This window comes from Xenopus laevis, chromosome 5L (assembly GCF_017654675.1).
Source record: "Xenopus laevis strain J_2021 chromosome 5L, Xenopus_laevis_v10.1, whole genome shotgun sequence".
Lineage (NCBI taxonomy): Eukaryota > Metazoa > Chordata > Amphibia > Anura > Pipidae > Xenopus > Xenopus laevis.
The window spans coordinates 4,470,126-4,488,888 of record NC_054379.1 but is presented as its reverse complement, the minus strand read 5'-3'; the positions used below and the strand labels follow the sequence as shown (position 1 = coordinate 4,488,888).

Genomic DNA, 18,763 nt, shown 5'->3' with positions numbered 1-18,763 from the left:
ATGTACATTATATTTGAACACCTTTATAAATATACCCTTGATTCATAGCAGTCATCAACCTATTCAAGGACCAAGCAAAGCAACAAGGTAAATATACAACTTACAGCTGATAATATGATACTCAATAAAGTTTTTACAGTTACCTGTTTTAACGTGGTCTTTTAGAACAGAACCTTGTTTTACTACCACTTTAAGGCCCTACACAACATTTTCAGAACAAATAAACATGACCCTTCTGTCTCAGTAAAAATGTCAACTACATTAAAGGTAATCGCAGTAAAAATATATGACTTTTTATGTGATCCTGTAGAGCAAGGGGCTTTGACCATTTTATTAGATCCCGTGTAGTATTTAATAAACTGTGGACATATTAAATTAACATCATGCACAATAGCAGAGGTCATTGGTATATCTGTTCCTCATCAAATTGCATTTCTCTGCTGGGAAGGGCAGGGCTGGCACAATGCATCCATTTATTGCTATGAATCAGTTAAGGTCAAAAATAGGACCTGTATGCATAGCATGACCTTGTCAAAAAGTAGAATATGCAATTTGAAGGCCTCTGCAAGCACATATTATATTTAAAATTTCTTTGTAAAAGCATTTCTTACCTTTACGGAGTTCTTTTCTATGGAGCAGTATCAGTAATATCACATACAATCATGTAAAACAATATCTCATGCAGACATCAGTAAACATTGCATTAAATTTGTCCTAATTAACACAGTATAGTCCCAATTCAATTAATGTGCAATGTATAAAATATAAATAACAAAAAAAAAGTCAGGTCACGTTTCAATAAAGTGAATATTTTCTTGCGCTAGCTTTCAAATTTTAATGTGCCCTTGGGGAAATAAGAAATGGTTCTAGAAATACAGTTTTTAAAATGAAGTTGGAATTTTAAAAAAGATTCCAGATCAATCCTGTGTACAGACAAGTTAAATATATTTGATTTGAATATAATCTTCATGGGCTGACTATGGAACTGTATAGTGGCTGCGAACAAGGCTTGCCAATTATTTCTTAGTACAATATTTATAACCTTTAAATTAAAATCCAAGGGCAAAAAATTGTTTTCTATTATTTAAAGAAGGTAATAGTGTAATGAAGCAGCTTGACTGTAAGTTAGCTGAAAATAACACCGGTCTTAATGTTTTTGTTTTTCATCGTGAACCAATAAGCTTGATTTATTTATAAGAATTCAGGTCTGTGAATCGGCTACACCACTGTATAATAGTATAACTATAAGTTGACTACACAATACAACTGTATCTAAAATGAGAAGACTCAACATTGTGCCTGAAGCCACCAGCTCTTAAGAAAAGTACTCACGGTTATTGCACAGAGGTCCACGGAATGAGGTCATGCTACAATCACAGCTGAATCCATCCCATTGTTGCAAGCAGACACCTTGGTTTGCGCAGGAATCTTCTTCACATGTTGTGCTCGGGCCTAATCAAAACATACAACATGGGCTTGCACATTGAAAGATACAAACACTGCAATTTCTTTAACACAAATTTTACATACAAGACAGTAGTTGCCAACACATTTCACAGTATCTATTGCCGATACATACATTGGGTTCTTTAAAGAGTTTAAAAGACCAATGCCGTTCTCTTAAATGGTAACCGGTGCCCTGGTTAAAAAGATGCACTGAAGTGGAGTGGATGTTTAATCCATCTGTTTCAGAAAACAGTCTCCGTTTTTTTATTTTCGTTGTTGATGTAGTTATGGTGGAATGTAATAAAAGTCGTAGATGAAAAAGAATTTTTGCATAAATAACACAAATTGGTATTTGAATATGGAATATATTCCGAGCTTAACATTGATTATTTTATGTGTAGCACATTTTTAAAGAGCTGCTGGAAGGTGGTGCAGAAGGGTCACTACGTTTGTTAGTTTTCAAAACCTATATTAAGGGGCCGATTCACTAACTTCGAGTGAAGGATTCGAAGTAAAAAAACTTCGAATTTCGAATTGTTTTTTGGGCTACTTCGACCATCGAATGGGCTACTACGACCTTCGACTACGACTTTGAATCGAACTATTCGAACTAAAAATCGTTCGACCATTCGATAGTCGAAGTACTGTCTCTTTAAGAAAAAACTTTGACCCCCTAGTTCGCCATCTAAAAGCTACCGAACTCAATGTTAGCCTATGGGGAAGGTCCCCATAGGCTTAGCTAACTTTTTTTGATCGAAGGATATTCTTTCGATCGATGAATTAAAATCCTTCGAATCGTTCGATTCGAAGGATTTTATCGTTCGATCGAAGGAATAATCCTTCAATCGTTCGATCACACTATTTGCGCTAAAATCCTTCGACTTCGATATTCGAAGTCGAAGGATTTTAATTCCCAGTCGAATATCGAGGGTTAATTAACCCACGATATTCGACCCTTTGTGAATCGGCCCCTAAATTTGTGCAGAGGGAAATATATTTTCATACATTTTCCAAAATTACTTTTATTACATTTATTAATATCTCCATTTATATAATATCTCAAACCATGCTGCTAGTAAGTAATGTGCAGGTCAACCTGTACCTGTCCCTCCCCAACCCCATCCCAATACATTCCCAACCTAGTCCAATGTCTCTCAAAGATTTTACAACTTACACTCGACCTGTCCTTATGACATCAACCATTGATGAGGTTTGGGAGGTTACATCATTAAAGGGACTGGGTATGGGCAGAGATGTCACCAGGGGATTGAAGCCCTACAAGAAGTCTGGCCAAAGCATTGTGGTAGCTAATCAGCCGGAGCTTGCTAACTGTATGTTCCAGGTGAATCTGTGGATCATGCAGGGTTCTCGCTGGACTATAAATCACTACTGTGAATCCCAAAGTGATTGAAATATCAACTGGTTATATGTAGTAAAAATTGATGGCCCTTGGGTGGGATTTGCATGTTTCCAGCCCAGTTTCATGATGCAGAATTTTCGAGAGCCAAAAGGCATGACTGTGTTGTTTGCAGTATAAAAACGTCAGGTTGAAGCAGTATGCTAATAAACCATATAAAATCCTAAAAAAACACACTAATTTAATAGATTTCTGAAACAGATAACATTCACTACAATTCGGGCACCTTTTTCATTGCAATGGCAGCTCCTGTTTCATGGAATAACCACAAATCTATTTCTAGAATCCTGTATATTTGTTTTGTTTGATGAAGTAAAGAAAACCCTTTGATAACTAATTTCTTTTTAATAAGAGAATAACGAGCAGAATGAGTTTTCATTAATCCTTTAACTGCCAGTGGGCACAGCTGTTGCCAAGCAATATTTTCCATTCATTTGAATGAACCCAGGAAACATAGAATCTAAATCACTGCCAACATTTTTTACCAGTGGCTTCGATTTTATGTTGCCAGTTATAGGGTTAAAGAGTTAACATACTGCACGGCAGATGCTTAAAAATGTTGGCAAGTATTGTTTTTTTTGTGTGTGCTTGTATCATTTATTTTTTAATAAGTGTTCAGATGCTGGCATGCCCAACTGTGAAATAAAACAGAAGAACAAAGCTATTTCCACCTCTAAATCTGGATCATGTAAAAATAAAGAATGTCGAATTGTATGATCAAAGCAGTAAGGCTATCACTATAAATACAGAGTCAAGACTGAAAGCCTTAATGCAGAATAGACTAATCATCAAGGGTTTGCACTGAACTGTTTCAAAACAGATAAAAGGAGAAGGCTTACATGGGAGGAGACACCTTTAAAGGGAAACTACCATCTGAAAATTAAAGGAGGTCATTCAATTATTTTAAAAAATGTGGTCCCATAGAGACTCACTTAATGTATATGTATTTTAAATAGAATTTCTGATACCTGTTTCTAACTCCTTTTGCTGATGTAAAGGTTGTGGTTTAATGGCAATGGTTTGCCATGGATCTAAAACTGAATCCTACATCTGGAATCTCCGTCACAATCTTGGTAACTGTACCATAATTATGGACAAATGTATTTATAATAATCAGGCTTGGATACTGTGTTCCTACAAAATGATATAAGGGTCCAGGTTCAAACCAGAGATAATAAGTTATCTCTTGATTTATCACGTGAAAACTTATGGACAAGAGGACTTGAGGTGAAGACACTTTTTCCCTAATCAGTTTTTTCCATCTATACTTCAATAGTAGTAATGGGTGAATTATTCCCATTTTGCTTCGCCGAAAAATTTGTGGAACGGTGAAAAATTAGCTGGAGAATCGTGAAATCTGAAAGTTTCAGGAAAAATCGGGAAATTCGGACATGTTCACCAAAAAATCTTGAAAATCTGGCAGTTTCACGGAAAATCAAGAAAATTGGAAATTGATGTCCGTGTCCAACTTTTCTGATGCACGTCCAATAAAATTTGATGCTGCTGAAATTTCGCAAGCGAAATTTTGCGGGAGATTCCCTAGTTTATTGCCCAGTGGTGAAACATGGAAATTCGCCGCAAATTCGTGGCAGGTGAATTTATTCGCCCATCACTATTTAATAAAGTTTATAAAATGTTATAAAATGTCCGTGTTATAAACTGTGAGTTGCATTTTTTCTCAAAATGAATTGCATCTTAAATGAAATGTCTTTTATGAGTTTTCACATGAGAAATCTGGCCCAAAGTTTCATCAGGTTTATGACAATAAATGTGGGTACTGCAACCACGAAAGACCAATGGTTACACAATTTATGAAGCAAGTTAGTAGCATAGACTAACGTAGAGTGCTATTGGTTGAGCTATGATAAAGGAAGCATTCCACGTAATATTAGTGATGTCGATTTTAGAAAGTACAGACACAAAAGGGGTGATCGTTAAGCCCTCGGGATATTATTGTTGATGTCCTATGACAGCTGCATTTGACTCTTGTCATCACTTGGCCAAAAATAAACCTTTAAGGAAACACCTTCTGGATACTAACCAGGTTGTCTTATAGTATTTAACTCCTATATGTTTTCAGAAGATAGTTTCCCTTTAACCAAAGGATGGACAGACAATCATATAAGGATTCCCCATGTGCATTGGGTTTCAGTCTTGGGTAAAACACACAGTGCAATCTACCTTGCAAGTCAGCTTTCATCAATGCAACTTTGAAGGCAAAATAACAAAAAAAAAGTAAAACGTATTAAAAATCAGTAAGCGTTACAGAAATGGAAGCAAACACAAAAAGCAGTCACAATTCATGGCATGCAACATTGTAACAGGCAAAAAATTCCATGGAAAGCAAACAAATTAAAGATAGCCATAAATCTCAAGGCAAAGCAAAATGAGAAAGTGGTAATTTGCGAGTATTTTACTGCAAATATAAAAGGTTAATTGAGCTGATGATATGTAATGAAGGGAAATTAAAAGTTTTTTTTTTTCTTGATTTGAAATGAATGCATTAACAAACTGAATGCATGGCTGCACCCTGACTGGCCATTTGTCATGTTTAGATTCTGTGCATTCTACGCTCTCGTTAGCACACATTATCCATCTCCAGTTTTCACTTCTCTGAGCTCTTTGCAACGCCTGGTTCAATTAAGACCATAACCCATATTAAGGCCGTGAATGACCTTTTCAATCAATTACGGGACAAACACATATTTACTTCTATTTTAATGAGCTGCCCACAAGGACGTAATGTTTGGATAGAAGGGTCCTTTTAAAATATATCAAGAAGCTTTGTATATTCTTATATAGTCTATGAGCATTTATCTTCAACATCATTTCCCTTACGTAGACGTAAACCAGTATTGTATCAAGGTATTAGCTCAGCATATAGCAGCTTCTTTTCAGTGCAATCGTTTGCGGCATACCCAAAAAGCAATTCATATTAGGTGCAGGTCTTCATGTCCTAATAAATTTTTCTACTTTTTATATTTGTCTCTTTATTTTTGGAGATCCTCACATCCTTTGGATGCAGGGCCATAAAACCCAAGAGGTATGGGTGCTCTTCTATTGAAGCAAGAAATATGGTGGCTGTCAGGCATAAGCATGAATCTAACAAATTTAATTGTGTATTCAGTGGTTTGTTCTTGCAAAGGAAAAATAAATGAGAGGGAAATTCACTTACAGATTTCATTTTTAACAAGTATTTTCTTATCTTGTGTCTTGTAACTATTTATATCCGTTCACTCAATGATGTTAACGTGGGAGCATTCCTCTTTCCTACAGAAGAAAATCACCTGCCATCTGTTTTTTTTTTAAAATGTTGGTGCTGCTTTTGCGCCCTGGATGTCTGGTTAGTTTTAGGCATCACCATGGGGCCGATTTACAAAAATTTGAATTTCTATTTTTTCTTTGAAAATTTACATTTTTCTATTTCTGTTTAACTTCAAAAATTTAAGATTTGTTAAGTGTAAAAATCAATAAAAACTCGAATAAAAGCAGTTGAGGTCCTATAGAAGTCAATGGGAGCTGCGCTGATCTTATTGGACCTTTTTTTTAACCATTCAGATTTTTAGAGGTCAACAGAATTTTTTCATGAATAATTGTCTGAAAAGGTTGCATTTTTAGATGTTTGATAGATATCAGTATTTTTAGGTCATTGTTCATAATCTTTTCTGTTTGTGCTTTATATTATATGTTCTTTTGATAAAGTTCATTGCATTTATGATTATAGAGATTTTAGTTTTTAATTGTGGTTTTAAAAAGCTCTAATAATTCAACCTTCAATAAATGGGCCTCCATGTAGGAACTCACATGCATTTAAGGCATTTAACCAATTTTATTGAGCCACAGACTGGCTTCCAATGAAGTTTAACATTTTGAATTGGACAACCCTCCTTTCCTTTGTCCCATCCTGATGAGGGGGGAGTTCCTTTTCTGTTGTTATTCAATATAGAGCATTCTCTTTCCTACATATGAGAAATATTATTTTTAAATGTTTGCCTTTCAGGAAGGTGCCATCATTTGTGGTAACAGAAGAAGATAATGAATGCAGCAAGAACATCTTTTCAATGGAATATAAAATATTGTTCCATTCTATGCAGTATGCAGTATACTGTACAAGTAGTTTCTCTGTGTAGTTTTGCAAACCCCATGTGTATTGTGTATTTCAGTCTGTTTCATTAAAGGTTGCAATCTAATGGTATTTACATCTTAGGTCACAATGGGCTTCCTTATAGACTCTTGTGCTATAAAGTGCTTAAAGGGATCCTGTCATGGGAAAAAAAATATTTTTCAAAATTAATCAGTTAATAGTGCTGCTCCAGCAGAATTCTGCCTGCCAGAAAGCATTTCTCTCCTAAAGGGCACATGTCACATGACCAGGGGCAGCTGGGAAATTGACAAAATGTCTAGCCCCATGTCAGATTTCAAAATTGAATATAAAAAAATCTGTTTGCTCTTTTGAGAAATGAATTTCAGTGCAGAATTCTGCTGCAGTAGCACTATTAACAGATGCGTTTTGAAAAAAAACATGTTTTCCGATGACAGAATCCGTTTAAAGTGATCCTGTCATTGGAAAACCTGTTTTTTTCAAATCAGATAAGTGACTTGTGCCTGCACTTTAGGAGAGAAATGCTTTTTGGCAGGCTGTTTTTCCTTCTCAATGTAACTGAATGTGTCTCAGTGGGACCTGGATTTGACTATTGAGTGTTGTTCTTAGATCTATCAGGCAGCTGTTATCTTGTGTTAGGGAGCTTCTATCTGGTTACTTTCCCATTGTTCTGTTGTTAGGCTGCTGGGGGGAAAAAGGGAGGGGGTTGATATCACTCCAACTTGCAGTACAGCAGTAAAGAGTGATTGAAGTTTATCAGAGCACAAGTCACATGACTTGGGGCAGCTGAGAAATTGACAATATGTCTAGCCCCATGTCAGATTTCAAAATTGAATATAAAAAATCTGTTTACTCTTTTGAGAAATGGTTATCAGTTCTAGAGCAGCACTATTAACTGATTCATTTTGAAAAAAAATTTTTTCCCATGACAGTATCCCTTAAATTATATTTGTTAAAAATATGGTTATGATAGTCACTATGGTTAAATGGTTATCCACATTAGGGATGGGTAAACCTTTTCAACTGTTACAATTATGCAGTGAAATTTTTATTTTTGCCAGAATTTAGATTTTTTTTTTAAATATTTTTGTTTCATTTTGCCAGAAAAATAAGTAAGGCCATTATTTCGGCCATGTGCTTTGTTTTACTGGGAAGACAGCATGGGTTTTTTTTGCAGCAGAAAATAACGTCATCATTATTACAATTCTGTTTTTTCCAGAAAAGAAACCCATCTTTTTGTGCCAGGAAGAAAATCAGAAAAAAACACCATCATTATGTCAGTATTTGTTCATTGTCTTTTTTTCTTATGCACTCCATCCTGAGTGACTGCACTGCTGTCTCCAGGAGAGAGACTAAGCCACAATTCTGGTACCGCTGAATTAACAGATACATACTAACACACACAATCACATACATGTTAATGACAGAGAAGACCTTGCTTTTCATAAATTGAAAGGCACATTAACACACATACATATGTAGACCTGCATTGCAGCTGTAAATGAAATTTGATGTTTCATTTGCCATTCATTTATATAATTGGAATAGTTTGAATATTTTCTAGCATATGTAGACATATGTTGCACAACTGCAACTGCTCTGTGACATGAACTTTATACAAATGCAAGTTTTAAAGCATTTTTAAAAATGTGCATTAATTAGTAGAAGTAATCCCCTTTACTTCGTCTCTCTCCTGATTTTTTATCCTCATTAAGAAGCCTGTTAATTTATTCCTACGTAGGAAGTGTTAGATGCGGGGGAAATGTGATTTCTTTACATAAAAACGACGTATTGCATCATCTAAACCTCTATATCAAATAGACTTTAAAAAGACGGAATGTGCCAAGGCTATTAACATTTCTGTACTGACTGCCAACACAGCATTATGCTGGCATACCCTTCTTATATTTTTGATATAATTAAAGCTTGGAAATCTCCAGGCCATAAAGCATATCATTAATTTATAATCCCCACAAGTTTAAGCACATATGTTTAGATGAGTTAAACACTTTCTGCCCCTGAATATGGCCTTTTGTTGTTTACTTTGCCTATTATGCTTTGAGGGCCTCATTAGCAATTACAATGGTTGTGCCGTGCTGTTAATTCTTAGAAAATTCCATTTGAAGTGAGTTTGAGCTATGGATTTGTTTCCATATTGTTGACATAATTGATGTAATAATAATGGAAATGCACAATGAAAGAATCAGTGAGTGTTTGTTTGTCCCACAGACATGATGTGCCTTAATTGTTGTTAAATAAAGTTGTCTGAGCTCATCATGGAAACGAGTCTAGAACTAGACAAATTAGACCCAATACTTGAACCTATAGCAACCAGATGAAAACATAATTATATAAGCAATCATCTTAATGGTTGCTATGGGCTATATAAATTTAAGATGTTTCCAACATTGTCAAATAAGTGCTAGTGAGTTTCTACTTGTAAATCTAAAGAAAACCGCTATTTGATACTGCTAGGGATTTACATGTGAATGGCTGAAAATAAATTGTCTATTCTTGACAGTCATTTATGCATTCTTCCTGTAATAGTTTATTTGTCATCCAACACCCAACTGGATAGTGTCCCTCAAGGAACTATATCCCCCAGACCTTGAGTTATAATGGATCCCTGTTGGCCTTCTCGTTTTCTGTTAGGAACACAATAGAAACAGTTTAAAATAATCAAGGTTTCGGTGATACTATATTGGGATTCTAAGGGCATATAAGGCCCTTTCTAACTGTTACTACTTAACTTTACAACTATGAATGGAATACATTTTTTTAGGGGACAGGTCATGAGCTTTTCCTTCCTTCCTTCCTTCCTTCCTTCCTTCCTTCCTGCCCTCCTTCCTTCCTTCCTTCCTTCCTTCCCAGTTCCATAGCCAAAGGATTTACCATGTCATTGTTAAGCAAGAAGGGTTCAAGAATGTGGTTTCCACCAAATCTGGTAGCCCTACTGCTCTAGCAGTGAATTGTAATCTCTCTTTGAAATAAAAGGATATATAAGACTGTTGACTGTGTTTGGAAAGTTCAATGAGTCTGAATTTCAAGAGTCTTTCTGGATGAGATCATCGAATGCAAAATAGTTTAATTTGTATTTTAATTATTTCTCGCCCTTCTTCAACCGCTCTTATTCTCTCTTTTTCCTGAGAAATTAAACTATATCTTACAAAAATGCACAGTGATGTGTGTTGAGGAATTGCATCATAAATGAATAGATATTAGTTTTCCTCTGAAAAAAGTATAAATAAGCAGTAGTTATTTTTACTAAGGTTTTTTTTTTAGGTAGTTTTAGTATTTAGAATTGGATTAGAATTAGAATTTGGATACCTAACATTTTAAATTACAGTCCCTCATTAGAAAGATGATTAATTAATTAATTATTGAATTAATAAAATATTAATTATTTAAAAAAAATAATAAAGTTGAATAAATTATGACCATTAGGAAGAAACTGTTTTTTTAAGTCCCTAAAATGTATAATGAAAATGTACAGTTGTAAAGATTCCAAAACAAATATCTCAAATGTTTCCAATAATTATTATTGCATTGTTGTTTTTTAATAGTCCAAATGGCAACATGATGTAAATGTCTGAATTCACTTCAGCCTATGAGCAACAACTTCAGCAAGAGTTTCAATTCAATTCAAGTGCAGTGTTTTTTCCTGCCAAGTCTGTACGTGCTTCAGCTGCCACAATCGTATATAAGGAAGTGAGTTTGAACTTATTTTTATCTCACACACAGAGATTAGTCGGGGCAATACAAATCTGCTCAGGTAGAAAATATATAGATTTAAGATCATTGGAAAAATTACAATGATTGTGCAATAGCAGAACTTTTACTCAGAATGAAAAGTGGGAGATTTTTAATAAACAATAAATATATTTGTGAATTTACAACTGAGTGTGAGTAAGTATTTGAGAGTTTAGAAGAGATCCCCAAAGATGAAAAGAAGCAAAGTTGAAGCCGATGCACATTTTTTAACATAAAATTTATGATTGCTTTGACTTTTTGATCAGAAGCAATGAAAGTGCTCTTCAGACCAAGACGTCAAGGCATAATACATTTCAAGTTAAAATATAATTTCTGTGCAACAGATTTATGAGACTGATATTTGTCAGCGATACTGTATGTACATAGAGAAAAACACTTACAGAAATGCATAACCTAAACCTTAACAGGTATTGTATTAGTAGTTCAATGGCCATAGCATGTGTCACAGCTAGGTACAGCTTATTATTATAAAATAAATGATATTAGAAAATAATCCAAAACACCTTTTGATATTTATTTAAATAGTCTACATTGAGCACCAAGTAGTTTCACGGTAACTCAATATTTTATAAGACCCTAGCTTGAATTCTGTTCTTCTATTCATGTACTACTATTGTTTTTAACTCTGTGAGTAGATGAGATGAGGAGTAGAAAAGGTAAGGAGGAATCATGACTTTTATTGTGAAGTGGATATTGGAGACATCCCATTCAACCTTTAACTTGGGGGATAATTTTAACATATTAAAAATAAAAGAAAGACTTTCACTTGAAACAGCATAAATGGTTCTTCGTGGTGAGGGCCCTGAGGATGTGGAATGCGCTGAGTGAAGTTATGATGGCAATAGGGTATTATCTCTATTTTAACAAATTACCCTTGTTTGAGGGGTGGGTTTTTATGAGATTTTTAAACTGCAAACGAATGAAAACTAGGAAAATATGTCAGAATATATGTTTAAACCATGATTAGCAAAGGTGTAATGTGCATAATGCTACTTTAATCAACTTTTATTCTTTCTCTTTTTTTTATACAACTCAGTTGGCTCATTTAGGAAAAAACTTGTCAAGCATATTTCATTTATTCAACTGCATTCAGGAATACAAAAAAAATCCTGTGACCAGGTAATGTTGAAGTCCTTAAGGAACCCAATTAAATGATTGGGATAACTCAGTGGAATTAAAGAAACTAGGAAGAACAACAGAAATAAGTAAGAGAGATAAGTATCATGAGGCAAGTCAGAATAAAAAAAAATCGGAGGACGAAAAGAAGAAGTTTGATGGAATTCAATCAAAATACAGAACAGTCCCCACTTGAACCAGAGAAAAGTCATTACCGAGTCTAGCAAATAGATTTTGCAGTTTGAACAAAATTGACTACTAGGTTTCTAATCTAGCACAAAATCCAATTAATGTGTGACACTGTACAGTTGGGATATTTTCACCTTTTTCTAATCTCCATCAGGTAGACAAGTCGGACTAACAAGAAACCTGCAGTATCTGTCTGCTTAGTGGTTAAAAATGCAATCAATGACATAACATGAAGGGACACATTTTAATTTACTTTGTTATTTAATTGTATTGATTTGGAATATTGCCCGTTGAACCATGAAACTCAGAAAAACTGCACATGTGCATCTGGAGACTAATATATTATTTTGTAAATGTCACTGGAGACTAATATATCCAATCTAACATAATTCATTGGCCTTTTTTATTTTAATTATTTTTAGTTCAAATTCTCATTTATGAAATATATAAAATTCCTTTGGCAAACTTAATTAAACATTTATGTGTTCTCTGATTTTAATGTTTCTTTTAAACTTATTGGCACAGATTATTTTATTTCTATTCTTTTTTTAACGTTCAAAATATAGTTAAAATATTAATTTCTCAAGTTTTGTAAATTCTTTTTAGCACTGGGAACATTCTATTAGGACCTAAATATATGTGTGGTGTAATCCGGTTTAGGAATTTAATATGAGCAGTAAATAGTGATAGGCGAATTTGCACCGTTTGGCTTCGCCGAAAAAAATTTGCGAATTTCGTGCGAAATTCGCTAAACAGCGAAAAATTTGCGAAACTGCTCCAGTGTCTCGTTTTTGACGCCGGCGGACGTTTCTGATGACGGCGCCCAATTTTTTTTACGCCGGCGGCCGTTTTTGACACCGGCGTCCGTTTTTTTTGACGCCGGCGAATTTTTGCGGGCGTTTCGCGAATTTATTCGCTGGTGGCGAATCGCGCAAATTCACCACGAATTTGCGCCTGGCGAATAAATTCGCCCATCACTAGTAGTAAATAGGCAGAATTAAACACAGAATCCACAGAAGTTTGGACTTTAGATTTTAGGGCAGATTTATTAAAATTTAAACTGAGGAATGATGATATATTCTCAGTAGTTATTGTTTTTTTTCACAGGTATTAACACTTTCCCAACTGTCAAGAACAGTTTCCTGACAGTCAGAATTTCTTTATTATTTATTATTTTGATTGTGTAAATTTATCAGAGCTGATTTAACTTCTTGGAGGAGTCAATGACAGCCGTTCCAACCAGTTTGGAACTATAATGTCCAACTGATATGGTAAATCCTTTAAAGGTGAGCAGATGTGTTCTGCTTTCTTTAACTCAGCCATATTGAGCACACATAATGGAGTTGGCAATTGGTGGGTGGTTGCTCTTACAAGTTGAGTGGGTGATAGTGAGTAGATTAGGCAGATGTGTTGATGTCCTTTTTTAGGGCACCAAAACCTTTTAGCCTTTGCTTTGGATGAAACTGATGAGAATACTTCTGGATTTCCCAGCTCATAGTGGATAAATCTTCCCAGTCCCAGGACTCTAATATTTACAGCTACAGCAGTCCAATTATGAAACTTTTAAACTACATAGTAAACCATTTAGCCAAGTTATTATTATTATTGATTGCTTGAGTCCTTGAATCTGAGCATATTGTTGGTCTGCTTTACAATGCACAATTCAATGCACTTCAAGTACCACTGATCATGGATATCCACAAAGAGTGAGGATGGGTGCCAAGACATGGGGTATGGGGTGATGCCAATGGGATGCTGAACCTGCTATAGCAGTTGTTTGACAGGTATAATATCAATAAAAGATGATTTGTAACAACAGTCATAGACAAATGGATTATGAACTTGTCATGTTACTCACATGTTTAGCTCCTCTATAATATTTACATGGATAATCTGCACATCAAAATGCTGGCTTACATAATAATTTCTCTTAAGATAAGAAATCTTTGTTTTCAATAACAAAAAAAACCCCTCAAATATTGTGTTTTCTCCTGTTCACAGTAATTTACACTCTAGTTGGTTTTCAGTGGCTCAAAAATGTGTGTTTGCTAATTAATTATAACTGAAATTTAAATGCTAAACATGCTTATTTTATTGCTGTATTCCAAAGGCATTACTAACATTTCTGCATAATTGTGTTTAGTGAAAAACAAAGCATTTTTTTTATTTACTTCACTTGTGTTCTAATTAATTCCTCCAGTTTACAATTAGCAATTACCACCTTAAAAGCAAATTATTATTTTTTATAGTTGGTCTTTATTATATAAGAGGAGAAGTAGGGAAATAGGAATTAAACAATTCTGCATTACCCTCTGTTTCTCAGATTGTAAAGACGGTGGTGAATCAGTGTCTTGGCTCCACTGGTACTCGAATGTTACTATTAAACTCTTATATTGGGTGTTTAAAAATGGTGGGATGGTTATGAACAATATAGTGATGGAAACACAAAACACACATATTCTTTGTATGTAAAATATTTAATTAATAAAAATCAAACAAAAGCCAAAGAAAAATAAACATGCCATGACAAAATAAAATATGGATCCTCTGAATAACAAAAACATTAAATCAAAGAAATGCATGAACAGAAAAAAAAATTATGTGGAAAATAAAATGTAAATGATTACAACAAACATTTATTTCAGTAATACGGTTTCAAAAAAACATCAATACCCCCCACGATTAAAGAATGGTATTTGGAGATGGGGTCCACTATGCGAATGGAAGAACTTTTAAGCTATACTTCCGGGAAACAAGAGGGGGTTGTGAAGACCTGGTCAGCTTGGGTAATGTTCATGGAATCTGTACCCAAGGAGGGAATAACCCTGGACTAGGAGCGCATACACAGTTCCAATAACTTGGGTGGTATATACAGTAGGCAATATCAAAAAATGGATGTTTTAAGAAAAATCTGTTGCAGAACGGCTGAGCACTCTTTCACTTTCCTCTGTTCTTTCTTTTTTATTTTTGGTTTTACTATCTTTTCTCTATCTTATAATTTCTGAATATTGTTGAATCCTTTCGATCGTACCTGTTTAATCATATAATATTGTTATAGTACACCTCAAAATATATGAGGTATGGTCGAACTAGTACTATTTTTGGGGAACCTATCAAGCATCTGACACGCCTCATGGTTTGCCAACCTTTGATACTGTGATAATGTGTTTCTGAGAAAAACTTATTGTGGATGTACTCATTTTGTATAATGTTTGTACAGGATTCATTTTCTTGCTATTTGAATTTTTCTCTATTGTAAAATGCCTACTTCTTTAAATAAAGAATATACAAAAGAAGCTTTCTCAAAAAAAAAAAATCAATACACTTTGTAACCTGTATTTTATAAAACACAGTGATGGCTTGGGCATTAAAAGAATCAAACAATAAGCAGTTTAGGCTTTTGATATATTGTGTTTGGTGTGTACGGGTATAACATTTATGCTACACCATGGGATTGTTTTACATATTAAGCAGAAATATTCACAGCATACTGAATATGGATGCAAGGGGAACATTGAATGTAGGGTCAACTGAAGGTTGATACTGTGTATGTGTTTTAGGATCTATAAACAGGTTTTAATGATCATAAATATATATTTGTTGTATATATACAGTATGCATAAAATTTTGTGCTTCAGCACTACATAATATACATTACTGGTATTTTATGGAAATGTTCACTATGTTATATATAGCTAAATGTGTTTATTTGTCCTACTAGAAGGCTGTATGGTGTATCAGCATCCAAAACGAACAAAAGTAATAAAATTATTAATCAAATTTCTCAGCAGTGAGTAAAATTAAACCCAATGGATAGCACAGGTTAAAAAAAGATGACAATTACTTTAATCTTTCAATGCCCATAATCAAAAGTGAATGACAGGGGGCCCTTCTGTTGCACCTAAGGGTTTAAAAAATCATGAGGGTCGAGTTTTTCATGCCACCAGCTACAATCTCCTCTTTAAAAAAATGTTCCTATGCTACAAGAAAGTGATCCACAAATGTTTCTTTTTTTCATCTGATTTGAGAGCATTCCTTGTTAACCGATGTGAAGTCAACCAAAGTTAAATTTCAATCATATCAGTTTAGGATATAATATTCATATTAAAACATAATACAGAGTTGGCTTTATTTAATTCGGACCCAGAATTATTGGGAGAAACTACAAGGTTACATTGTACAGACATATTTTGTCATGAGCAATAATCCTGATTATTTTTGTAAATTACAGTTATTTTAATACAGCATCTCCTTCATTAGACTTTTTTGTTATATGGCATCCATCACTTCAACATTTCTTTTTGGCCTACAAAATATTTTAAAGGGGAGGTAAAGATTTTGTTCTGCGGAATCTATTCACAACCTTCTGTAATAAAAAGAAAGTCATGGGAATCTGTTTTAAGAAACATTATTGAGGCATGTAGTATACATAATGTGTGCCCTGCTGGCATAGATAAGCCATCTGAGAAAATGCCAATCTGCTCCCATCTGCGCCATGTTGTTGTGCACTGAGAGGTATGGCATTTGCCCATCAGCATGCATATGCCAATGTGTATACAACATGAGGTAGACAGGAGTAGATCAGGCTTTTTTCATAGGAGAAAACTCTATTTTGTCACTGGCCGTAGAGTTCTCCATTGCAATTCCCCATGGCTGCCAGGCAGATATAGTAAACATAAATGAGAAGAAGGTGATTATTATAATTATAAGAAAGACAAACACAATATTTTTAGATATTTTACATATCCAGTGTGCTTGAATAAAGTAATGTCTGCTACATGTGTGTATGTAGGCTTTTGTTCTGAATAATGGACCACGAAAACCATCAATTATATAAAAGAAGATTTCACATAATTTTCTTTTGAGGACACTTTGATATATATATATTTATTTTTGTATTCAACTATATCATTCTGATAATTAAAAAGACGTTGAAGACTTGAATTATCACATAATTGTTTGAAATATATGGAGTTCTCATAATGGCAGAAGATAAATATATAGAGTGGTTAAAACTGTGTGTACCTTCACATCCTTCATCAATTTGTCCAGTACACAAAATAGCATCTGAGATTAGGTTTGGAAGGCGTCCATTCAGATCTACAGAAGCAAGGCAACCTTGGAATCCTTCCTTGGCATGAACCAGCTTGGGTAAGGTTTTGTACATTTCTTTGGAAACTCCTCCAATATATAGGTTACCTTGGATGAAAACAACATTCAGACATTATTATGTATAACAAGTAGAAAATGAATTTAGTTATGGTGGGTTGATTTATTATCATATTTCAGGACTGAAACTGGAATAAGATACAGCAAAATCAGTTAGGGTTAGCAAAGATAGGGCCAGATTCTATTCAGTGAGAAAAAGGTTCATCACATGAAAACTCATGGATGAGATTAAATTTGAGATAAAATTCATTTTTAGAAAAACGTACTTTACATGAATATGCTATTATGTCTATAGGAAAAAATTGGATCTGATTTTGGAGAAAAGTGTTTTTTCCTCGAACTGAATCTCATCTATGCATTTTCACATGATAAACCACAAACCATAACCTTTTTTCACTGAATTGAATCTGACCCATAATCTGAGAAATATTTTCTGCAATAAAATAGAATAGTGGGGGGAGGGGTTGTAATAGTATGCACTACTCTGCCTGAACCTCCATGTCATCTAGTGTTTTCCAACTATAAGAAGCAAAGCACAATATGTCATCTCTCTGTGTGTGTGATTTCTGATGATGATTCACTATAATGAGACAAAATGATTCATTACAATTTTGAAACTATTGTTTGATTACATCAATTGCAGAAAGAACATCTAATAGGCATCTATTCACACAGCCGCTATGATTAGCATTTTGGTGACAGTGAACAGATTCCAAAACACAAATCTATAAATCATTAAAGTTACAGATATAGCAAAGGTGATATCAATAACAGCAAAATAAATAATTAATTGTTGACAATTTTGATAAACAAAAAAATGCAATCCGGAATCATTAAATATTTATTTTCATTCTTAAGAAACAAAACAATTTGAATATTTTCTTGTGAGTGGGTAAATTGGGCATAAAATGAATCATACAGTAAGTACAATGATCACTACATTCTAAATATTGTCAGCCAAAACTTCAAGTGTTCCCAGCTAGTCATAAGCTTTTAAAAATAACAGGCTAAGAGGGTGATTTATCAAAGTTTGGATTCAGATTTTTTCAAATTTTCAATTTTTTCTGCAAATTTGAGTTATATTATTAAAAACTTGAAATGTTTGGTATTTTTTAAGTACAAAAAACTCAAATGTAAACTCAATGGGAGTTGTCCTAGGCAAAATTCAAGCCATTTTTTATTATACATTTTCGAGTTCTTGGGTCTTTTAAGCCTATTAACTTAACAAATTCGAGGTATTCTAGTTTTTTCCCTTATTATATTCAGTTGAGTTTTTTTACATTTGGATCTTTCAATAAATGAGAAAAAAGAGTTTTTTTCGAAGTAGAAAACAACTCACACATGAACTTTGATGAATAGGTCTCTAAGATTAAATTTCCATACCTGTCACCAAAGCAAGCTTTATAAAGAGCAAAGTTTATCTCTGCCACCAAATGAAAAACGTTGGTCAATTACCAGTTAGAAATGTGTATTCTACCTAGTCCCCTATCCAGAATCAAATATAAGTGTAACAGGAATAGAATAAAAATATAATATATGAGTGTTACCAAATC

The 18,763-nt window shown here is 34.0% G+C and overlaps 1 protein-coding gene across 27 annotated transcripts in view; it reads right to left on the bottom strand.

Annotated features, from left to right (window-relative positions):
• Positions 1–18,763, bottom strand: part of LOC108716082 (neurexin-1) — an 861,870-nt gene that overhangs the window by 389,225 nt on the left and 453,882 nt on the right. For 18 of the 27 annotated variants that reach the window (XM_041562483.1, XM_041562470.1, XM_041562473.1 and 15 more), the window contains 2 exons: positions 17,067–17,240; positions 1,333–1,452 (listed from right to left, as the gene is read on the bottom strand). In XM_041562483.1, coding sequence (XP_041418417.1) covers positions 1,333–1,452; positions 17,067–17,240 — 294 coding nt within the window. Of the gene's footprint in view, positions 1–1,332; positions 1,453–5,044; positions 5,072–17,066; positions 17,241–18,763 lie in introns of all 27 variants that reach the window. The other 9 variants (XM_041562467.1, XM_041562451.1, XM_041562452.1 and 6 more) reach the window with 1 other exon arrangement.